We start from the raw sequence: 22,782 nt of genomic DNA, 5'->3' as shown, positions 1-22,782 counted from the left end.
TGCAAATGAACCCGTCGCTCTTTAATTATATGGTGTATATTTACAGTGTGCCACATCCTGAGGTCTTTGTTCAGTTCTTACTGGGTGGGATTTTCAGAAGCACCTAATCAGGAACACAGACGTCTAACTGAAATTCTCCAGCGATTAGTTCTTACTCAGGCAGAACTCCCACTGACTTCACTTCAATGGCGGCGGGGTGGGGGGGGTGCCCGACTAATAGCAGAACAGACTGAATAAGGACCTCAGGATTTGGCCCATGGACATCTCAGGAAGTTGGCAGTGCTCAGAACTTGTCAGGATCAGGTGTTACCAACAGCCAGAGTAATTTTCTTTGGGAACAAGTAGCTACTAAAAGAAGCCACCATACCAAGTTGGCCAGCCAGTTGGTCTAGCGGCTCCAGGAGCTGCTGCCTTGTCTCCATGTCCTTGGCCAGTGTGAAGACATAAGCCATCAAGGCCTGGGCGTAGGTGCTGTTGACATCGTGTGATGCCTTCTTGAGGCAGAGTAAAGCGTCATCCACCATGGTGCCCTTAGAAAGGAACATGAAGGTGGTTAGGCCACGTATAGCTTCCAGGAACTGTTCTCAATCCCCCGGTCATTCTAATACATCCAAGGAACATGTTCTGGAAGGATCTCCCCTCATGGCCCCACGTAGAGCTTGGAAACAACCAAAGTAGAGTATGTCTCTGTTGGAGTTGGAGGTGTAATTTCCTATTTGGGTAGACATACTCTTACTAGCTCTCATTGAGTGAGCACACCAAAAACAGCAGTGTAGCCACAGAGGCATAAGTGGTGTCCAAGTCCATATCTTGAGTTTCAGACAGGATCACATGTGGAACATACGCAGAGTGCTGCCCATGTCACTATGGCAACACTTCTATTTTTAGCACACTAGCTTGATCAGAGCCAGCCAGGTATGTCTGCTCAAGCTGGGAATCACACCCCCAGCTCCATGTAGACATACCCAGAGTCACAGCGGACAAAGAATCATCCTGGATTTTCCATGAGAAGCATTGTAACCTGGGACAGGACTCTGGCCGTGTGTGGTCACTTCTGTACAGCATTCATGTCAGGTGGATGTACCCAGTAATGCTCCTGGAAAAACGTTTTCAAACCTGCGTGTCTAAGATGAGGCTCCTAAATAGAAATGACCTGATTTTCAGAGGCACTGAGCACTCCCTGTTCCCTTTGAAGTCAATGGGAGTGGTGGGAGTACTGCAGCTTGGGAAACTGAGCCTTTTTTTAATTAAGGACCCTAACGTTCAGCACCCTGGTTTGGAAGTTCTGTTGCTTGGCTCGTTAATATTGAGCCCCAGGGCCAGCTTTTCAAGCCAGCATTAACTGAGTTTCTGGTTTTGTATCTGCAGTTTTGCAGGCACACTTGAAGCCAGTTGGGTATCTAAGCACCTGACAGCACTCATGAAACCAGTAGCTAGATGTTTAAATGATAGCCGAACGTGCACCCCCACATAACTGTAGGTGCAAAACTATACCTCTGATTATTTACACCACAATTTACAGATGCAAGAATGAAGGCCAGTGCTTGACAATCTGGCCCATGGCCTATTAATTCCAGTCTCCCAATAATGTAGGGTACTAACAGTTCCCATATTTAATTAACGTATTTCCCTAGGAAGCGTGGCTCAGATATTGCATCTTGCATTGGGTAGGTGGATACTATTTGTATGTTATTTCCCAAGGAAGTTTGACTCACACACAGAGCCTGGTTTCCAATGAGGGCCCTGCTGTTTATTAGGGATGGGGGATTTCTTATGGCTCAAGCACAGGACTGGGAGATAAGGCCACTGGGTTCATTTTCTGACTCTGCCAATGACTTGTACAATCTTGGGCAAGTCACGTCCTTTCTCTCTGTGCCTGTTTCCCATCTATACAAAGCAGATTGTACTCGCCTGCCTCAGAGGGGGATTCTGAGCCTTGAGTCATAGGTGGAACATGCTTTGGGATGTATAATGTGTTATCACTATAACTGGATATTTCAGTCAAGTGGCCCAGGCAAAAGAAGATCAAATTATCTTGGTCCTCCAGTCCCATGGTGACAGTCAGCAGCTTTGGGGGGGAAATGAGAACCTGGGACTTTGAATTTCACACAAAATCCACCAAGCAGGGGATTGGCAGATTCTTCCCCAAAGAGATGCTCTTCACTTCTGAATCACCGGCCCTTTGCTTTCTCCATGCTAGTGACGTACAAAGCAGTAATGAAGTGGCAGTGGATTTCCCTAACTCGGGCCCACCATTCCCTGTACCCTAGGGCTCTGGAAGGAGGCCGGGTGGAGGGTTCCCCAACCCCAGTGAACGTTCAGGAGCTACTCACATTCTTCTCCAGGTGGAGCTCCAGCAGCGCGGCAGTGATGTAAGCCGTCAGCGAGATCTCATCGTCCACGCCACCCTGTGGGGTGCACAGAGAAGCAGGAGAAAGAGGTGAAACGAGAGCAGAGGGGGCATGCATTACTTCCTTGCCATGTGGAAAGTGCTTCCAGACATCCCTCAGTAAGAGACAGGGGAAGCTCTGTCAGATTAACGGTGGCGCAGAGGGAGCAGTGAGAAGCCACCTGCACTGTGGCCAAATTTTCATGCTCTGCAAATTGGGCTAGAGAAATCTTTAGCCAGGTTAATGAGAGGGGGTGCAGAGGCCCCGTCTCAATACCAGGTCCTGATCGCCCTGTATCATGAGCCCTTTGGATTTTCTTGGTCTCTGGGATCCCAGAAAGGATTTGGCTCTAAAGATTCACACAATGCTCCATCCATTGCAGCTTGGAGATTTGCTAGGCTCATAAACAATAGAGCTGAGGCTTAAACCATCTTTCTCCATCTAATTGAGCCTCCTCAACTCCCTCTCTCGTGAAGCAGATCTGAAAGAATTGCCTCCTCTATATGTGCCTGGGGCTGTCTATGCGACCTAGGATGAGTAAAGAAGAAGCCAAAGCTCTGTTGAGGGGCTTGATGGAGTTGGCCTGACTTCCTTACCACTGACAATCCAGGGCAGGCTGTAACCATAACTCCTGGTAGAGCCTGGCTGATCAGGACTATTTCGCCTTTATCACAAGACATCTCCTCAGTCAAAATTCCAGTGAACAAGCTCCATCCAGTTCTGATTTGTTCCATTTAGTCAACTAAGTTAAAAGAGAACTGGATAAATTCATGGAGGTTAAGTCCGTTAAAGGCTATTAGCCAGGATGGGTAAGGAATGATGTCCCTCGACTCTGTTTGTCAGAGGGTGGAGATGGACAGCAGGAGAGAGATCACTTGATCATTACCTGTTAGGTTCACTCCCTCTGGGGCACCTGGCATTGGCTACTGTCGGTAGACAGGATACTGGGCTAGATGGACCTTTGCTCTGACCCAGTACGGCCATTCTTATGTTCTTACAAATAGAGCCATGGACGTTTCTGGGACTACTGGTCCTCCGGTAGAAACCAGAAGATACCAACAGAGACCCATGGAAGTTTTCTAATGGCATCTATGTGTATTTCTACTGGGGATGAGCCTTCTCCTGGCCTCATGATACAGAAGTGGCCAGTACTCGAGCCAAAGATGCCCTCATAGCTTGAAGCACTATTTATGTGGGGGAGAGGATGAAGAGGTGACTATCAGGGGAAGCAAAAACAGATACTTTAGCCTCAGTCATCTGTTCTTCCTCATTCACCTCCAGCTCAGAGATGTCATCTCAGGTGAATTGGGCTTGGGTGACCCAAGGACCCCTTGGTGCCAACTGGCAGAGGGCATAAGGGATGCATAAGAGTTACAGAGATCCCCTGGGTTGGATATCTACCCAATAGTTCAACAATGGCGATATGTAAGGTTCCTGCTGAAAGCCAGTGGTCATCATACTCACTGCGAACTGTATGTGCAGATAAGGGCTGCATGCTCTTCTGAAAGTCAGTAACCCACTGGTTGTCATAATCATTACAAAATGTATGGATGGATAATATTTAAGGAGTTATGTGTATGTACACTGAAAATTATGTTTTTTAAGTCTGTGACTTAGGGCTGGTCACCAGAAAGTAATAGACAGGTTCCTGTTAGGCAGGAGGTAAGGGTCACTTATCTCTCTGTCAAAATATATGTATAGAATGTATTGTCCACTTCACAGTTGAGGCCAATCTACCGACTGAGCCAAATGCTAATCGATAGATTGTGCAATCAACAAGAAAGGAACATACAGGAAGAAACAACCAGTTGGGGGGAGGGGGGCGCGTCCTATTTATCAGTAAAGGCAATAAATTCTTTGAGGATAACTGGGGGTGCAGAGGTACACCTGGCATCTTTCACCTAGGAGGCAAATTGGCAGCATGACTTGTCTCATGAATGGAAGATCCCAGCCGAGCCTGGCTGAAAAATGCTGGAAGGACTTTGGGGTTGGGCATTGGTCTATAAGACTTGTTAGTCAAGCCTAGGTTCTCAAATGAGTGTTATGATTTTGTTTTAGATATAACCTTGTGTTTCCAGTACTTCTGCTTGCTGTCAGTCCAGTCTCTTCTCTTTATTAAATAAACTTTCCCTCGTTTTCACTGTAAACATATCTAAGGGCTGTGTGTTAAGTGGAGCAGGGATCTGAGGTGGAACTGGTAAGCTGGGGCATTCCGCTTCTTTGGAAGCAATGTATCTGTGAATTCTGTGTGCCCAGTGGACCAGGGGCCGGACACTCCAGGGAGATGCTCGGTGGGCTGGTGTGTGCCTATCGCTAACCTGTAGAGTGACAGTGAGCCTTGCGAAGCCTAAAGGGGAATTCTTGTGTTGCCAGTGGAGTTGGGAGCTGACCCATGGCAGGCACAGACAAGGCTTCCTCATGCTAAGGGCTGGGAGTAGAGAGATGCTTCACAACCCTGTATACTCCAGGAAGCGTCACAGCAATTTATGCCTTACAGGAGTTTCTGCTTCCTCTTGTGGACGTATGGGGAAAGGAGATTGACGACTTAGATCTCTTTGTGGCTGGGTGCAGCCGCCCTACCTGAACTACCAGACAGCAGACAGGGAACTTCCCGCTCAGGTCTCCCCCAGGGTAAAGGAAGAAGGCAGGGCTGAGCCTGCAGGGCCAATCTGGCATTCAGAGGAAAGCCAGGGAATGTGGCAGTTACAGCTCCACGGTACTCAGAGAGGGAGAGTGGAGCTCCCCATCTCGTTGATAAAAAGCTGGCTTGGAGCCTGAGCTGGGCCTTCTCTCTTTGACAGACTCAAGGAACTCTAGCTGATTAGAAAAAACTTTCACATCTTTTGTTACAAGCTGTGCACCGTAAGGGCCAGATTCTCCTCTCAGTGAGACCGGCACGAATCTGCAGTAACTCACCCTACTAACATCCATGCAGGGGCTCCACACTCACACAGGAGTAACCGAGAGTAAAACCCAGCTTTAAGGCTCAGGAAATACAGCCTCGGGGAGGAAAATCTCACTTTGCACAAGGCTTATTTGCTGCTTCACTCCACCAATCTGCAGTCAGTTGTTCTACTACAAGTGCAGTTCTACTTTGAAAAGTGACTATGTAAAAATGGCCCCTTCTTCGACCGGCTTCCTGTGTGTCCTCAGTCAGAACTGCTGGCTTTGATGCTTTCTTCTGCTAGCCCTGCAGAGCTAGCATAGCCCAGAGAGAGAGCTGGGCTCTAGTCCTGCCTGCGTGTCATCAGCAGAATGGTTTTCTGAGTTTCTATCATTTACCCCATGCAAACTTAATGGCAGGTGACGATGTGAGAGAAGGAAAGAGCCCAGACTGACTCTCCGAGCCTAGGCTGGGCTTTCTGGGGCGTTAGTTAGAAAAAAGTATCTGTATTTTGTAAACAGAGCCCATTTGATGGGATTCTCCCAGAGACAATGAACATGGCACCCCATGGTGCCGTTCTGATAGTCACTTTTCAGATTCAGAGGTGATCCCCTGAGGGGATCCAGAGGAGATCAAAGCAGTAAGGGAGAGGACACTGATGTTACAACACACTCATTTCAATTACAGTTCATTCTAGCTAGCAATGTGGTGGGAGAGTGCTTCCCTGTGGCGAGTGGGAGCAGAGAGCTTTTCTGTGGGGGCTGCCGAGGACCCAGCTCTCCTCCCTACTACTAGGGCTTCTCCCACTCCTCCAGTGTCCATACCTTGAGGGCATTGTTGAAGAGCTTCCCCACACTCTGGAAGCAGCCGCTGGGCAGCTGGTTCTGTCCCAGCCAGCGGACAGCATCCTGTATGTGCCGCTCATCGATGTACAGGTAGGAGCTGGCCTGGCCAAAGGACCGGGCCACAAAAGCCGTCAGCCTGCAAACAGAGAGCAGAGGAGAGAGGATCTTTGTATTTATTGGCCTCAGAAGCAGGAAGGCTCATACCCATTCATACTCCTGGCCATAGGTGTGGCTGGATGGCCCCAATTCTGCTCACTCACCAGGTGTTGCCCTCGGCATCATGCTTCCCAAAGGCACTGTAGGAGCCGTTGTCGTGTTTGTAGAGCAGTTGGCGCTGGTAACCTGGGGAGACAGGAGGAATGTGATGGTCTCTCAATCCTGAGGACTTGCAGCACCCCCTGAATTATAGCCCAGATGTGGTATTCCACAGGATTGCCCCACACCTACAGAGAGCATCTCGTTCCCTATCAGATCCTGGCAGCTTGAACAGGTGCCTGACCCTTAGCACACCTCACTGGAGAAGCAAACTCTTTTTCAAAATGCATTTAAATCTTATTTTCCCAAAGGGCTGGTAGGTCCCTCGTGTGTGGGAGACCCTGATGCAGTGATCTAAGCCCTGGTTTGAGCTCTAGCTGTGAGCAAAAAAATGTTGCCAGAACATGTGAATTTTCAGAAAGCTGGTTTTATTCTGGTAGCTGTATGTCAGGAACCCCTTGGTCAAATGGCCCCAAATTTGGATCACTGACCTTACACCAAATCCCCATGAGGTACACCAGTTTTCAAGGCAATCTGCCTAACTGTATGGATTTTAGAGCACTTAGAACAGTCAAGCTTTAAGCAGAAAGCTGGTCTTAATTTTAACTATAGAGGAGTTATCATTCTGTATGAGTGCTGCTTGTTAAAAAGCATGGTCTTTCCTTCCTTGAGGCTTATTCCTTGTGGCATCTTGTTATGGAACAGATCCCCACAGTTCTCCCAATGCCCCTTAGTCCTGCCCTGCAGCTCCCTTCTATTCCAGTCCTGGGCTCCCCATACAGCTCAGCCAATGCCCCTCAGCCACGATGTAGAGTATCTTCCTTATACCAGAGGAGGAGAGAGAAGGGCACTGCTTACCGGTCTTCATGAATTTCAGTGCCTGGTTTCTGATCTCTGTGGTAGCCTGTTTTGTCTTCTCCAAGTATTGGAGTACAAAGATGTTTGGAGCAAACATGACCATGTTCTGTTCACCACAGCCAAAGGGCAAACGAAGTAGCTGGTGTAAGTTCTGTAAGGCTGTGCCCATGATATCCCCTGGAGGTTGAGGATGGAGAGAAAACACGTGAGATCAGCTCTATCATCCAGTGTTGTTCCTAACGCTTCTAAACCATGAAGGGAATCTGGATATGCCCTGACATAACATCACGGAACAGGGAGTTGATAATCGCTCTCTCTATGGACCTGGTGTGGCTCTCCCCTGGAATACTGAGTTTAGCTCTGGATACCATGGCCCAGGTCCTCAGAGGTATTTGGTTCTCCCAACTTCCATTGATTTTGAAGCGAGTTAGAGGCCTAAATACCTTTGAGGATCTGGGCCCACAGCACTAGTAATACACCAGTACTCTGCAGGGAATTCCGTGAAAAGCAAGGGTGGATGTAGCATCCTGATTCAGGGGATGCACTGCGGGGCACTGAACACCTGCAGCAGCACACGCCACCCTGGCACCCCAATCCTAATCCCAGCCTGGTGCAGAGGGGAGGCCCACGGAGGGAGCAGGGCTGGAGCATGAGCCAGCCCTGCACTCCCGCCACAGCGGCAACTCCTGTTCCACGGGGCTTTGGCCAGCTCTCTGCTCGGGGTGTCATGACCTGGGAGTGGGCCAAGCTTTGTGGGACAGAAGCTACCACTGCAGGGTGAGTGTGGGGCAACTTGCTCTCCAAACCACACCACACTCCAGGACCCCCCCTCCAGACCAGGCCAGGAGAAGTGTATATTTGCCTGTTTTCCCACCCTGGTTTTCATGATTTCTGTAGGTGCAGTTGAACCCATGAACCCACACTAGAGCAGCCCCTGGAGAAAGAAATACACCGATTACAGGGTTTGAGGGATTATGTATAAGGAGATACTAAAAGAACTAAGTCTGTTTCCTTTGGCTAAGCAATAACTAAGGGGAGTGGGGAGATGAAAACCCTCTATAGTTAGCTGCAGGGTGGCAATTCTGAGGAGAGAGAGGATTTATTTGTGGCAGGGATTGCCAGAGACTGAAACTGGGATGAAATTTGAGCAAAGGGTGGAATTCTCAGGCTCGGTTTCAAGAAATCTTTCCTAATGTTGAGATCTGTGGCATGGTCTCCCCAAAAGACTGCCTTTTCCAGTCCAACCATTTGGGGTGCTTTTCGTTCTGGATAATTCTTCTGGGAGGGCAGTGGCTCCAGAAAAGGATTTTGGTTTTTGATATAGCTTTCAGGGGCTATAAGCTTCAGCCATGTCTGACAGAGGCCTGGGGTTGGTGCAGCATTAGTGCCAGACGCTGCATGATATCTTCCCCCTGGAAGCAAGGGAATAGGGAAAGGGTCTTCACCAATGACAGAGACAATGGCTCGGCCTGATCCTTCCAAGACTCCTTCTGGCAGCTTCAGGGAAACTTCATCAGTAACTGGATCCTCTGAGAGAGACAAAACCCAAGAATTAACAATGTGGGAGATTGGGGAAAGTGGGAATCATGGGTCCAACACAGCAGGAGGAGGCGCCACTCAGAGAGTGTAAAAAAGGAGCCCAAACGTGATAGTGAAGGTCCTGGCAGAATGACCTGCGCATACAAACAGCATGCACTTCTCACCCCGGGGAGCTGCTCCTCACAGCATGGAGTGTAACCGCAACATGGGCATAGTACTTGTGCCTGAGAGCGCCTCTCTCTCGGAAGGGGATGGTGCTCTCGGTGCTTTCTTTCTGAACAGTTGCCTCCACTATTTGGGGCCCAGAAATAACACAGAAGCCTCCATTACAAGCCAAAGCAATCAGGGGACTAGTCCATCCGTACCTGTAGCACACAGGAAGACGTTGTGAGTCTTCTCTTCGAGGACACCACCCGGCTACGGAAGGAAAAAGAGTGTGAGTCTGAAAGGAGACGACAGAAAGGCAAACCGCTGTCCCAGTGCCAGTCTGTCTGTGCTTGAGGGGGGCTACTCACCCCCTGATATCTCATTTCCCCTCCGTAACCCTGCTGCCTGAGTGCCGCTGTATCTGTGCCCAAGGAGAACTAATCTCTCCCCACCACCTCGTTTCCCCGTCCTGACCCTGCTGTCCTGGTGCTGGTCTATCTGTGCTTGAGGGGCTGATGTCCCCCTGCAGCCCCACTTCCCTCTCTGACCCTGCTGTCCCAGGGCCGGACCCTCCTGTTGCCTTTGAAGCCCGACTGACCTTGACAAGCAGGGATTTTATCACCATGTCAGTCTGTCCCCGTGGGGGTGTCACGGCGATCTCATTGCCGCACAGATCATGTGACTCCAGTGCCTCGGTGCTCACGGTGACATTCACCTTGCCTGGGGAGGCGACAGGAGAGCATCACTGAGAGCTCAGAGCCGAGACTGGCAAAGGGCAGGGGGAGAGAGAGACACATGGGCAGACAGATGGACATTCAAATTTCCCCCTGCCCCCTCTGCCCTCTCAACTGCCTCACCCAGTTTGGTGGCTGTCACATTCCAGGAGAAGGTCTTGGCTTCATTGGCGCAGAGACAGCTGGTGTATTGGCAGCCTGAGCAAGACTCAACCTGGAGCTCCAGAGACTCTGCCAGGCTAGTGTGCACCTGAGCATGAGGGGAACAAACGCAGGGGCAGCAGGTTAGTACTGGGCACCCATAGGCATGGGAAGTAGGGATGCGGGGGGTGCTGCAGCACCCCAGTTTTACACCCAGGATCCCAGCTGCCGGCCCCGCGTCCCTGCTGCCCAGGGTCCCGGCCACCAGCCCCGCTACTGCTCAGTCGCTGGTCCCACTCAGCCGCCAGCCCCACGCCCAGGAGCTCGCTGCTGGCCCAGGGTCCTGCTCAGCCATGGTGTCCCGGCCCCCGGCCCCACATGCGGGCTCCTGGCTGCCTTACCCTGTCCACATCCCCCCTCCTGGAGCCTTGGCCCTGCTCCCGGCCCTAGCTCTAGGGGGTGGTGAGGGTGTGGACAGGGGTAAGAGGGGTACAGCTCAGCACCCTCACTCCAAAAAGTGTTCCAGCGCCACTGTGGGCACCTGGCAGCTGTCCAAGGGAGAAGGAACCTCTGGTACTATGAGACATCAGAATGCGTGGTGTAAACCAGATGTGCATGACCGGGGCACTTCAGAGTAGTGTACTCAGTCTCTGGACCAAGAGCTGTGGGTACGTCCTTGCCAGGGCATGTGGGGTGGGGAGAACTCACCTGGATACAGTCCTTCAGGTAGTTGAAGACGGTGGCCTTCAGGGTGAAGGTCTCTTCCCGGACCACAGAATATGGCAGTGTCACATCCACAAAGAAGGGTTGGAAGACCCTGAACTTGGCCGGCTGTGAGAGTCCAAAACCACTATTCGCAACACAGAACATGTTGGCTTGCCACTCTGTGATGGTGTCAGGAGCAGTGGCCTGGAGAGATGCCTTCCCCTCCTCACTGCAGAATGGATAGAGACAGCAGATCCTTCAGCACCACCACAAACCAGACTGGGGCAGCCAGTGCACTGGGGAATGGGGCATGGAGCCTCTCACCTCTAGGGCACTGGTTTCCATCCAGTGTCAGCTCTGGGGCATTGGCTGACTCAGGGGGATAGGGCAATTGGGTACAAAACCTTTCATCTCTAGAGCACCAGTTTCTTTAATGCAAATTATTTCATATAGCTCTCTTCATAACCCCCCAAATAAAAGACCGGGAGCAGAGACTGGGGGGGAGGAACTGAATTGTTTCCCCCATTTTGAAGACTCATAGAGGGGACTAAATGTTTCCGTCAAATTTTGGGGGCCTGTTGTGTACGTGTGACTATGATATATTGCTTGGGAAACATGAGAGGCCCGCTGGGTATAGACAGAAGGTTCCACTCCCTACAGCAGGACTGTACAAATCATGAAGATAGGGATTTTCCAGCAAAGGCTTCTCCTCAGTCCCTGTGCTGGAGAAGTATTTGAATCCCATCATGAGGCACTGCGAAGTGAGGCTCAGCACTCACTGGAGATGGCACAGGGTTCCATGCTCAGGGATCACCAGTGATTTTCTTCCTGGTGGTGGATCTGTGGGGGGTCACTCACCCAACGGGGAACAGATCCCAGATCCAGGTCTCTGGAAAATGTGTCCGTGGTTTTGTCTTCTTTTCCTTCTCAGGGCTTGGCGCCACACCATCATGTGGTTGAGGAACAGGCAAGGGAATGACTGTGGGGAGTAAAGGGGCAGGTCAGTAAAGATGTACGGGCTACTGTGTTTAGTGTTTCAGGGGGAGATTAGCCCCTCAGTCACAGACAGCCCAGCACTTGGACATCAAGTTCTGGCAGAGGAGAGGGGTGTGCGAGGGCATCAGCCCCTCAGTCGGACAGTCTGACACCAGGACAATGACTTCAGGGAGAGAAAGAAGGCATCAGAGGGAGATCAGCCCTCAGGAGCACATAGTCTGGCATGGAGCCAGCAGGTTGAGGGGTGGGTGTCAGGGAGGTGTAGCATATAGGAATAGAGTATTCCTTTACAGAGTTTAGAGGGACAAGGTGGGTGAGGTGATATCTTTTATTGGACCAACTTCTGTTGGGGAGAGACCAGCTTACACAGAGCTCTTCTTCAGGTCTGGGAAAGGTACTCAGTGTCAGAGCTACATACAGGGTTGAACAGAGAGTTTACCAGGAGTTGTCAGCACATATTCTAAGGGACCATTCAACGTGAAGGGTCTGTTAACACCCCTCTAGTTACAGGACAAAAAAGGGGGGCTAGTGGGTTACAGATTGCTGTAATGAGCCAAAAATCCAGTGTCTTTAATAAGACCATGATTTTTATTGTTTGGCAAAGTTATGAATTTAAGCTCCCAGGCTCATCTTCAGAAAGTGTTGTGCAGGTTTCCTTTGAGGACAAGGACTGAGAGGTCAGATACGGAGTGATCGCTTTGTGTTTTTGTCTTTTATCATTTTCTTGTGTGAGTTCATTCAAGAGCCTAGTGATTGTCTGGTTTCACCCACATAGTTGTTATTGGGGCATTTAGTGCACTGGAGGAGGTACAGCACATGTTGTGATAGGTACGTGTAGGACCTATGGATCTTGAAAGGTGATGTGAGGAGTATTGATCATTGCAGCAGTGGAACTATGTCTGTAGGTTTTGCATCTGTTGTTCTGGCAGGGTCTGGTTTTGCTTTGAGTTGTTGTGTCCTGGTCTGTGGGGAGTTTGCGTCTGATGATGAGCTTGGAGAAGCTGGAGGGTTGTTTGAAGGCCAGAAGAGAGGGTTCATGAAAGATTTCTTTCAGCATGGAGTCCCCACTGAGTATAGATTGTAGTTTGATGATACCCCATATGGGTTCCAGTGTGGGATGGTAATGGATAATTAGGGTGTGTGCTGTGTAATCAGAGGGGGTTTTAATTCTGTATTGAAGCAGGTTCTCCTGGGGTATTTGGTTGACCAATTCCATGATGCAATCTACTTCTCTGGTGGAGTGTCTTTGTTTAGTGAAGGTGACTGATTGTGCTAAGGTGTATATCCTGAACTTTCTCCTCGGAGCATATTCTGTGGTATCTGAATAGTGGCTGTAGATAACAGATTTCTTGGTGTATTTGGGGTGGCTGCTGGATTTATGAAGGTAGATGTGGTGATCCATGGGTTTTTTATATATAGTTGTCTGTAGGGTTCCATTGTTGCAGCTGATCGTGGTGTCCAGGAAGTTGCTGCTGGTATGGGAGTGTTTCAGAGAGAGTTTAATGGACAGATGGTGGTTGTTGAAGTTGTGGGGGACATCTATGAGAGAGTTTAAGTTGTCTGTCCAGAGGATGAAAATATCATCAATGTATCTCAGGTATATCATTGGTTATATGGTGCATTTGTCAAAAATTCTTCTTCAAGGTCGCTTACGAAGAGGTTGGCATATTGGGGAGCCATTCTAGTACCCACAGCTGTTCGCATGGTTTGGACAAAGTGTTTGTTGTTGGATGTAAAATTGTTATGGGTGAGGATGAAATGGATGAGTTTGGAGATGTGTTTGGGGTGGATATCTGAGCAGTGTCCACTGTCTGTAAATATTTGAGGTAGTCTGCTATGCTGTCATTGTGAGGAATGCTGGTGTGTAGGGAGGTGACATCCGTGGTGGCAAGGATGGTGTTCTGAGGGATGTTGTTAATGTTGCAGAGTTTCTGGAGGAAGTCGGTTGTGTCCTGGAGGAAGGTGGCCCTTTCACTGGTTTGAGGGTGGTTTCTATGAGTCCCGATATTCCGTCAGTAAGAGTGCCATGGCCACATATAACTGGTCTGCCTCGGTTCCCTTATTTGTATATGTAGAAGCATGTAGAACATCCCCGCGGTGGGTTCGTGGGAGGATGAGTCTGTAGAGTTTCTCTAGGAGTTGTCTGGGGAAGGATTTAATGATACCCTTAAATTCATGGGTAAATTGTGGTGTGAGGTCTTCTTTGAGTTCATAATAGTAGATAGTGTCAGAGAGTTCTTGGTTGGCCTTGTTAACAATCAATAGGGGCCCCACCAAATTCACGGACACGAAAAACGCATCACGGACCATTAAATCTGGTCTCCCGCAGTGAAATCTGGTCTTTTGTGTGCTTTTACCCTATACTGTACAGATTTCATGGGGTAGACCAGCATTTCTCAAATTGGGGATCCTGACCCAAAAGGGAATTGCAGGAGGGGTCAGAAGGTTATTTTAGGGGGATGGCGGTATTGCCACCCTTACTTCTGTACTACTGCTGGTGGGGTGCCACCTTCAGAGCTCAGCGCCCGGCCACCAGCCGCTGCTCTCCGCCCACCCAGCTATGAAGGCAGTGCCCCACTAGTAGCAGCACAGAAGTGAGGGTGGCAATACCAGACCATACCACCCTTACTTCTCCGCTGCTGCTGGTGACAGCTCTGCCTTCAGAGCTGGGATCTCGGCCAGCAGCTGCCGCTCTCCAGCTGCCCAGCTCTGAAAGCAGCATTGCCACCAGTAGCAGTGCAGAAGTAAGGGTAGCAGTACTGCAACCCCTTCCCACAATAACCTTGTGACCCCCCCACAACTCCTTTTTGGGTCTGGACCCCTACAATTACACCACCATGAAATTTCAGATTTAAATATCTGAAACCATGGAATTTATGATTTTTAAAATCCCATGACTGTGAAATTGACCAAAATGGACTGTGAATTGGATAGGGCCCTAATAATCAACATGGTTAAGGACTGGGGGGAGGGATAGCTCAGTGGTTTGAGCACTAGCCTTCTAAACTCAGGGTTGTGAGTTCAATCCTTGAGGGGGCCACTTAGGGATCAGGGGCAAAATCACTACTTGGTCCTGCTAGTGAAGGCAGGGGACTGGACTCAATGACCTTGCAAGGTCCCTTCCAGTTCTAGGAGATAGGATATCTCCATTTATTACTATGATGGCTTCCTCTTTGTCTGCCTGTTCAGCCACTATCTGGTGGTTAGATTTCAGATACTGTATAGCTGTCCTCTTGATGGTGGAGACATTGTGGTGGATGTGATGTTTGCGAAGTACCTCACAGTCATTTTTTTCCTGGAGCAATCAATGTCATGATCAAGAGTATGGTTTTGTCCGCTCTGTGGTGTCCAGTCAGATGATTCTTTTTTCTGATGGTTGTCAGAGGGGACATGGTAATTGTGAGTGGTGTCATCATTGTTATGAAGGAATTCTTTGAGGTGGAGTTGGCGGAAGAATTCTTCTAATTCTCCACGTGTTAGTATGGTATCAGGTTCTGTGATGGTGCAGAAGTTCAGTCCCTTAGGGAGAACAGATAATTCAGCTCTAGTTAAGAGCAGTCTTAATAAATTGATGATGTTCTGGTAGAGTTCACGTGGTGGGTACTGGTGCCATGGTTTCTCCCAGAGGTGGTGTTCTGTGTGTTGTGGAGTAGTTGTAATTGGTTCCACTTGTTTGTATTGGATGGAGTTTGTTAGACTTCTGGTACTGTTCACTGTTTTGTATGAATCAGGAGCCACAAGAACCCACACAGAGCAGCAATGTGTATATGTAGTTGGCCTTGCATGTTGTACATAGTTAATAAACATAGTTAGCTGGACCCCTCTTTGCCCCTATGGGTCCTTCATATTATGTTTTTTATATATAGAACAAAAGATGCAACAGGAGAGACTATGGCAGCAGGTTCGGAGAGGAGAAAGGGGAGGGTCAGGTGGGGATTAGCCTCCCTCAGTCAGACACATTCTGGCAGGGAGTCAGCAGAAGACTATTCAGTTCTCACCATTATCACTGTCCTGGGTTCTGCCAGCATGCAAGATTCTTCTCTCGTAGGTTGGCCGTTCACAGGAAACGGGCTTCTTCACTTTGGTGTTGGTTAAAATTTTCATTCTCAATTGCTGTAGAAAATGGAGAGAACGAAAAAATAGGAGGGAAGGGGGAGCAATGAAAGAAAAACCATCACAGCAAATTCTAATTAGTGAGACAGTGGCAGCCAAAGTGTTGCAACATTCTGTATATTCATATAGAATCCAAATTTCACACTGTCAGGCCCAGGAAAATGTGTGACAAAGTGCAGACAAATTTGTGATAAATATTGGAGCTGATTCTTCTCTCTCATGGGAGTAAACCAAGTTCAGCTCTACCTGGGTCAATGGAATTACCCAGGTTTTACCCTGATAACAATGAGCTCAGAATCAGCTCCACTAAATCTATTAAAAAACAATTCATGAACAAAACCAACTTTACTATGTTATAAATCTGTTCAAAAGTTGGACCATGCAGTATCGGAACACCAGGCCAAACCCTAGGATTCTTGTGCAACTTATTAGTCAGTCCTAACTCATGGAAAACTCCCATGGAAGTTACTGGCAACTTATCTGAATAGGGACTTAATTAAGCATGTGGCCCATTGGTTTGAATAACGCCTCCAGGGTTTGCCCCAGGAGGGGATGAAATGTTGGGCTGAATGCACACCCTTCGGGAGGGATGAATTTCAATCTTTATGTGTAACAGTCGCTTTTATACATGACAAAACTGGCTAGTTATTGCACAACTCCTCTAGTTATGTAATAACCTTTTGAAAAGTGCCGTAACCATTCATGTAAGGTATAAGCATCTGTAGAGTATACATGTTCCTGCCGAGTTAGAGTCTTGCCATTTGGGACACAGTCATTCATTATAGGTCACTGTATACAGAGAAAAATCCTTGATTTGAAAGGTCATTTTCCCACAATTCCCCCAAAGATCATTATTCTTGGGTTGTTTGTTTTTTTCTTGCTATTGAGGATTCTGGGTAGCGTAGTCCAAAGGCATTTCCTGTATTATAAAGCTTAGACAGTCCTGTGAAGCCCTTGGTATAAGTCAGTATCATGAGCGTGATTCTGCTTTTGCTGAAGTCACCTGCAAAACTCATTTACTGCAATGGGCATTTTGCCTTTGTAAAAGACCATTCACACCTCACTGGAAAAACACAGCAAGATTTGGGAGGAGAATCGCTTGCAACGAAACCATAATTCCCATCCCTATTCTCTCCTTGACTTCAGAACCTCACCTCTCACAGCGGCGTAGGCTGCAGAAGTCATAGAATCATAGAAAAGTAGGACTGGAAGGAACCTCGAAAGGTCATCTAGTCCAGCACCCTGTGCTGAGGCAGGACCAAGTAAACCTAGATCATCCCTGACAGGTGTTTGTCTAACCCATTCTTAAAAAAATCCAATGATGGGAATACCACAATGCACAACCTCCCTTGGAAGCCTATTCCAGTGCTTAACTATCCTTACAGTTAGGAAGTTTTTCTCCCTTGCTGCAGAAAGCCCATTACTTCTTTTCCTACCTTAAGTGGGCATGGAGAACAACTGATCACCGTTTTCTTTGTAACAGCCCTTAACATATTTGAAGACTGTGATCAGTTCCCCCCTCAGTCTTCTTATCCCTAGAATAAACATGCCCAAGTCTTTCAACCTTTTCTCACAGGTCAGGCTTTCTAAACCTTTTATCATTTTTGTTGCTCTCGTCTGGACTCTCTCCAGTTTGTCCATGTCTTTCCTAAAGTTTGGTGCCCAGAATCGAACAGAGAACTCCAGCTGAGGCCTCACCAGTGCTGAGTAGAGCAGGACAATTGCCTCCTGTGTCTCACAGACTGTGATAAATGAAGGGGTGGGGGAGCTCCCTTTTGTAGACACCCAGCCAGCCACTTAGCTATAAAGTCCCTGTTGGTGGCTGTTCTCTGCTTGCTTTACCTGTAAAGGGTTAACAAAGTCCCCCAGGTAAAGAAAAGGGCACCTGACCAAAAGAGTCAATGGGAAGGCTAGAACTTTTTAAAATTGGGAAAGAAACTTTCCCTTTGTGTCTGTGGTTGTTCTCCAGAGAGCGGAGACACAGCAGCAATGCTGTAAGCAGCTTTAAGCCAGGTATGATCATAAATCATCAGATCATACCTAGAACTACTTATCTGGAACTCCAAATGTGCAAGTAGATGAGGAATGTTTAGAAAGACATGACTAGGGTTATTTCTGTTTATTTCTTATGGCTAATGGACTCCTCTGTGCTAACCCCAGATGCTTTTGTTTGCTTGTAACTTTTAAGCTTAACCCCCAAGAAAGCTATTTTGGGTGCTTAATTTTTGGAATTGCTCTTTTAAAATCTAGTAACAGCCTAAATTCCAGATGTATTTTCTTTCTTTTTTGTTTTGAATAAAATTTACCTTTTTTAAGAACAGGCACAGCTGATGGGAGCTGGGCAGATGGGAAAGCAAGAGGCAGAACTGATTGGGGGGCTGAGCCAATGGGGGGGTCTACAGAGCAGAACTGATGAGGACTTGGGGGACTGAATTGATGAGGACTGGGCAGATGCACTTCAGTTTATTTTCCCTCTATTTATCATTGTGCCATATATTTAGCTTAGAAACTTTTCATTTACATTTAAACACACTGGAGTTAGACTGGGTTGATACAGTTCGATGTAGAGTGGTACACTTCTAATCAGACACTTAATGCAACATAAAGTGATCAGTAATTGATGTGCTTTCATTGGTTAACTTGGCTGAGTGTGGCACTATACTTTTCCAGGAAAAAAAGATGGTGTGAGCAAGTGTCAGTTAAATTTCAGGCAATGAGAAAGGGAAATTAGATGGCTGTTCATTTATTTTGCGTTTAACTTCTAATTTTAATGTCATCGTTTCAACAGAATTAATATTAATAGCATACTGTTTTAATAGCACGACAGTGTATTTGTATAGCTATTTGTTTGCCATATTTTGTTGGAATATTTTCTACCCGCACTCTTAACCTTTTATTCTGTGATTAATAAATACAATCTGGCACACCACTCTTGGAAGGTTGCAACCCCTGTCTGGTGGCAGGCTCACTAAAAGGCAAACACCTGACGAGCCCTTTGGCCCTAGAGAGCACCCTTTTACTGCCAAGATTTGGACACAGCCTTATCCGGCCTGCCAGAAAATGTAAGTGAATACCACTGCTACAGGGAATTCGCAAATTAACGCCATACATCACCATGTGTATTACTATCAATAGGTGCTGGAATTAAAATGGTTTACTTTGTTTTAATTTTCATTCAGCTTTACAATTGGTATACCACATTTCAAAACCGGGACTGAAATAAGCACAGTAATTTAAAAATAGAGTGTTTGGCTTTGAGTGGTGGTAAAACAGCAAAGGGAAGGAATTGAATATGCAGAGAAGGACCCCCAAACTATAACACCCCTGGGCCCCCATCAAACTTAATTCGGTCTTGGGAACAGTTAAGCACAGGGGATTGTTAGCAAATCTCACAATTCTGGTTTTCCTTACAAACTCCGATGTATGTACAATACGCCATACCAGTGATCAATACAGGCTTAGGAGAAGTTTGGTTCAGGAGCAAAGAAGATACCCACCTTAAACAGACTATAGACATCAGCCTCGCTTTGATACCAGGGAGCTACCATCAAGGAGCGTCTGTTCCGGGGAGTGGTGGGGAAGGGAAGGACAGGGGGCAGACAAGGATATGGCTCAAAGTCTTCCAAGCGATAAACAAATCCTCGGCCGCCAATCATATAATCCTTTTCAGATCCCAGATTGTACACCTGGAATGGGAAAACAGAGCTTACTGTACTGAACTGGTTAGAGAGAGAGAGAGAGAGAGAGAGAGAGAGAGAGAGTGTATGTGAACCATAGCCCTCTACCGGCAAGGAGCAGGGCAGCTGAACTTTTGCATCATAGACCCCATACTGCTAAAAGCTCATGGCAATTCTCCTTTCCCTCAAGACCTTTTGGAGCAGGGGGATCTAAATTCTACCCCTTCTATCAGCATGAAGTTTTGAGGAGCCACAGTCTGCAGCATAGTGCCAAAGAAAGTCCTAGGTAGCACAGTTTTGTTACTCTATAATAATACTTTGCCCATCTCCAAAGCTTTTCACACAAGGATCTCACAGAAGCATATGAGCATCAGTGAATTAAGTCTCACAACCTACATGCCAGATGAAAAGGAAGCTGAGGCACAGAGAGGTGCAGTGACCCAAGGGCCAAGGTCACCCAGCAAGTCAGTGGCAGAACTTGGACTAGAACCCAAGCGTCCTGGCTCCTAGCCCCCTGACTGTACCATTAGCCCAGAGCCCCTCATGGCACAGAAAGGTGGCATAGGTGAAATAGCAGGAGGTACCAGGAGGGCGAGCAGAGGGCCAGCAGCGAACCCATTGCCAAACCACACCTTCCCTGAAGGGAGTTCCCACTGCCCCTGTGAAGCTGCCCCTTCCATCTCTCTGCCTGCCGCCCCCACAGCCTTCATTCCAAGGGTGGCCCCTGGATCAGCCATTGTAGGAACAAGGAGGAATCAGCCACCTGTCTGGCAAGGGGACAGAGTGAGGTAAAGGTCTGCTGGCAACCAGTGCATAATCAGGGCTGGCTCTACCATTTTTGCAGCCCTAAGCAAAAAAAAAAAAAAAAAAGCCTTCTGGACTGTGCCGCCCGAAGAATGGACGGAATGCCACCCCTTAGCATGTGCTGCCCCAGGCACGTGCTTCCTACGCTGGTGCCTGGAGCCGGCCCTGTGCATAATGTAAGGGGTCAGAGAAGCTGGTGGTGGCTGGGTGCACCCACCTCGTGTGACAGCCCTGTTCCAGTACATCAGAGTGCTCCTCTCGCCTGGTACCTCCTGCGGGGTTAGTCTGGCCAGGGTGTGGCTGGGACAGAGCAGGTTTACTCACACTCTCTGGTGTCATGACTCTATCATCCTTCAGGAGGACGCTCTTGTCCAGGGCGCGGACGGAGCACAGGGAGCCAGGGTCGGCCTTCAGGTGCAGATTGACCTTTGACCCTGGGAGGCCCTCCTCCTCTGAGAAGTCCAGTGTCACCTATGGGAGGAGACAGGATGGGCTTATCAAATGGAAGAAAGGCACAAGACAATGAGGGTGTATGAGCCACGAGCGACAGAAAGGGAGAGAGAGACTGGGAGAGGGAGGGAGGAAGAGTGGGAGAGAGAGCCTGCTAAAAACACAGACAGAAGGGCACAGGGATTGTCGAATGTATGTCATCCCAGCCAGATCGCACCTCTGCCACACATCCCATTTCCCCCACCTCCTGGGTGACCCTCACCTTGTGTTTGAAGCACTTGCTGATTATGAACACATCCACGTCGGCTGCCACCTCTCCATCAGCGAATATGGCGTAAACCAAAAGTGTGGCAGAGGGTGCAAGTTCAGAGCTGATGGGCAGAGTCAATGAGAAGGAGCCCTTCAGTGCTGTATGAGGGAGTGGAAAGTGAAGGAGATGCTTATTTAGATCCATGTGAAACAGAAAAAAACCTGTGGAACTGACTGTTGTTGTATGTTATTGAGGCAGAGGATTTCATAGTTCCTGCACGTGGTGTGACACTGGCAGACCAGTGCCAACTCATGCCAAGGTCACGGGTCTCACTGAACACTGACAAATGCACAGTTGGAAACTAGTCTGGCTTACCTGTGGGTTCGTATCATTAAAATAGTTACTAGTGTTATAAGAACGGGTTTTGTGTTTAGATTTTATGGAAGGCTTGTAGGATGCTGCATGTATTAATCCTACTTATAATATCTGTATTCCATGGTATAAAGTTATATTGAGTGTTTGCATTGTAAACCTCTCTAATTGTGTAACTCACTGTGATGGGGCATCTGCCCCACACTGGCAGAAAGGGGGTTAAAAGCAGCCCTAGGGATCATAGAAGGGTTATAAGAGCAGCCAATCAGGGGCGGGATGGCCTGTATAAGAAGGGCTGCAGAACAGAGCAGGGTCAGTCACTCCCTGGAGCTTGAAAAGGGAAGAGGACTGGCTGCCTTTTAGGCGGAGGGCAGCAAGTACCCTGGGCAAAGCAGTGCTGTAGGCAGAGACGCAGGAAGCTAAAGTCAGCTCCTGGCAGGCTGCACAGATCTGCAGGCTGAGGCCCTGACACAAGAGCAAGGAGGGTGCTGGGGCCACTGAAGGAAGTGGCTGGACAGTGGACTGCAGGTCCCCCGGAAGGGGGAACATGGAGTATGACACAGCTGGAGGGCAGTGTCATGAAGAGGATGCCGTGGTCCTGGGAGTGACATGGGTCCAGGAACAGAGGTGACAGTGGGCGAGACACCACCAGAAGAGGGTGCAGCGCTAATTCCCCAGACAGCCAGCAGGAGGCGCTGCAGTGGTGAGTCGCACTCTGTCACACTCACCAAACAGGAAAAGAAGCACTGATTAAGGTAAACTGCTCGTCCTGCACACAGGATGGCCCATTGAAGGAAAATGAGGGATTGTGTAGAGCCAAAGGACAGAGACCTTGTTGATTCCATTCCTTACTCCCTCCAGGAAGAAGAAACCTGCGCATGAACTCATCCCATCAGCTTGGATTCTGCGGGGACGGGGATAAAAATCCCTGACAAGGAGAAACCCGTCCTTTTATGCTCTCTGGATTGAGAGAAGCAAAGATTCCTAAACATAAGCAAGAGATCGCAGGTAAGTGGGGAACATGGAGACCTGGGAGATGGGTCGGAAACGAGAGGGAGTGTGGGCTATATTGGCAGAGAGAAAGGAGGGTCAGGACAAAACTGGGAGGAAAGATCAAACCAGTATCTTAGATGCCTATATACAAATGCGAGAAGTATGGGTAATAAGCAGGAAGAACTGGAAGTGCTAATAAATAAATACAACTATGACATTGTTGGCATCACTGAAACTTGGTGGGATAATACACATGATTGGAATGTTGGTGTGGATGGATACAGCTTGCTCAGGAAGGATAGACAGGGGAAAAAGGGAGGAGGTGTTGCCTTATATATTAAAAATGTACACACTTGGACTGAGGTGGAGATGGACATAGGAGATGGAAGTGTTGAGAGTCTCTGGGTTAGGCTAAAAGGGGTAAAAAACAAGGGTGATGTCATGCTAGGAGTCTACTACAGGCCACCTAACCAGGTGGAAGAGGTGGATGAGGCTTTTTTTAAACAACTAACAAAATCATCCAAAGCCCAAGATTTGGTGGTGATGGGGGACTTCAACTATCCGGATATATGTGGGAAAATAACACAGCGGGGCACAGACTATCCAACAAATTCTTGGACTGCATTGCA

At 48.3% G+C, this 22,782-nt stretch overlaps 1 protein-coding gene across 1 annotated transcript in view; it reads right to left on the bottom strand.

The window, feature by feature from the left end:
- The window catches only part of LOC112113131 (alpha-2-macroglobulin-like protein 1), a 46,407-nt gene that overhangs the window by 7,512 nt on the left and 16,113 nt on the right, over positions 1–22,782 (bottom strand). Inside the window, exons 15-29 of the mRNA XM_026652230.2 lie at positions 20,801–20,946; positions 20,413–20,559; positions 19,105–19,293; positions 15,493–15,607; positions 11,357–11,477; positions 10,502–10,727; positions 9,776–9,902; positions 9,517–9,638; positions 9,137–9,188; positions 8,678–8,761; positions 7,233–7,409; positions 6,380–6,461; positions 6,099–6,255; positions 2,334–2,408; positions 368–530 (exon numbers count right to left, since the gene is read on the bottom strand). Coding sequence (XP_026508015.1) covers positions 368–530; positions 2,334–2,408; positions 6,099–6,255; positions 6,380–6,461; positions 7,233–7,409; positions 8,678–8,761; positions 9,137–9,188; positions 9,517–9,638; positions 9,776–9,902; positions 10,502–10,727; positions 11,357–11,477; positions 15,493–15,607; positions 19,105–19,293; positions 20,413–20,559; positions 20,801–20,946 — 1,983 coding nt within the window. The remainder of the gene's footprint in view (positions 1–367; positions 531–2,333; positions 2,409–6,098; positions 6,256–6,379; positions 6,462–7,232; positions 7,410–8,677; positions 8,762–9,136; positions 9,189–9,516; positions 9,639–9,775; positions 9,903–10,501; positions 10,728–11,356; positions 11,478–15,492; positions 15,608–19,104; positions 19,294–20,412; positions 20,560–20,800; positions 20,947–22,782) is intronic.

The sequence above is a fragment of the Terrapene carolina genome, unplaced genomic scaffold (genome assembly GCF_002925995.2).
Source record: "Terrapene carolina triunguis isolate 2854851 unplaced genomic scaffold, T_m_triunguis-2.0 Scaffold112, whole genome shotgun sequence".
Taxonomy (NCBI): domain Eukaryota; kingdom Metazoa; phylum Chordata; order Testudines; family Emydidae; genus Terrapene; species Terrapene triunguis.
Note: the sequence above shows the minus strand (reverse complement) of the source record. Positions and strands in the feature narration are given on the sequence as shown.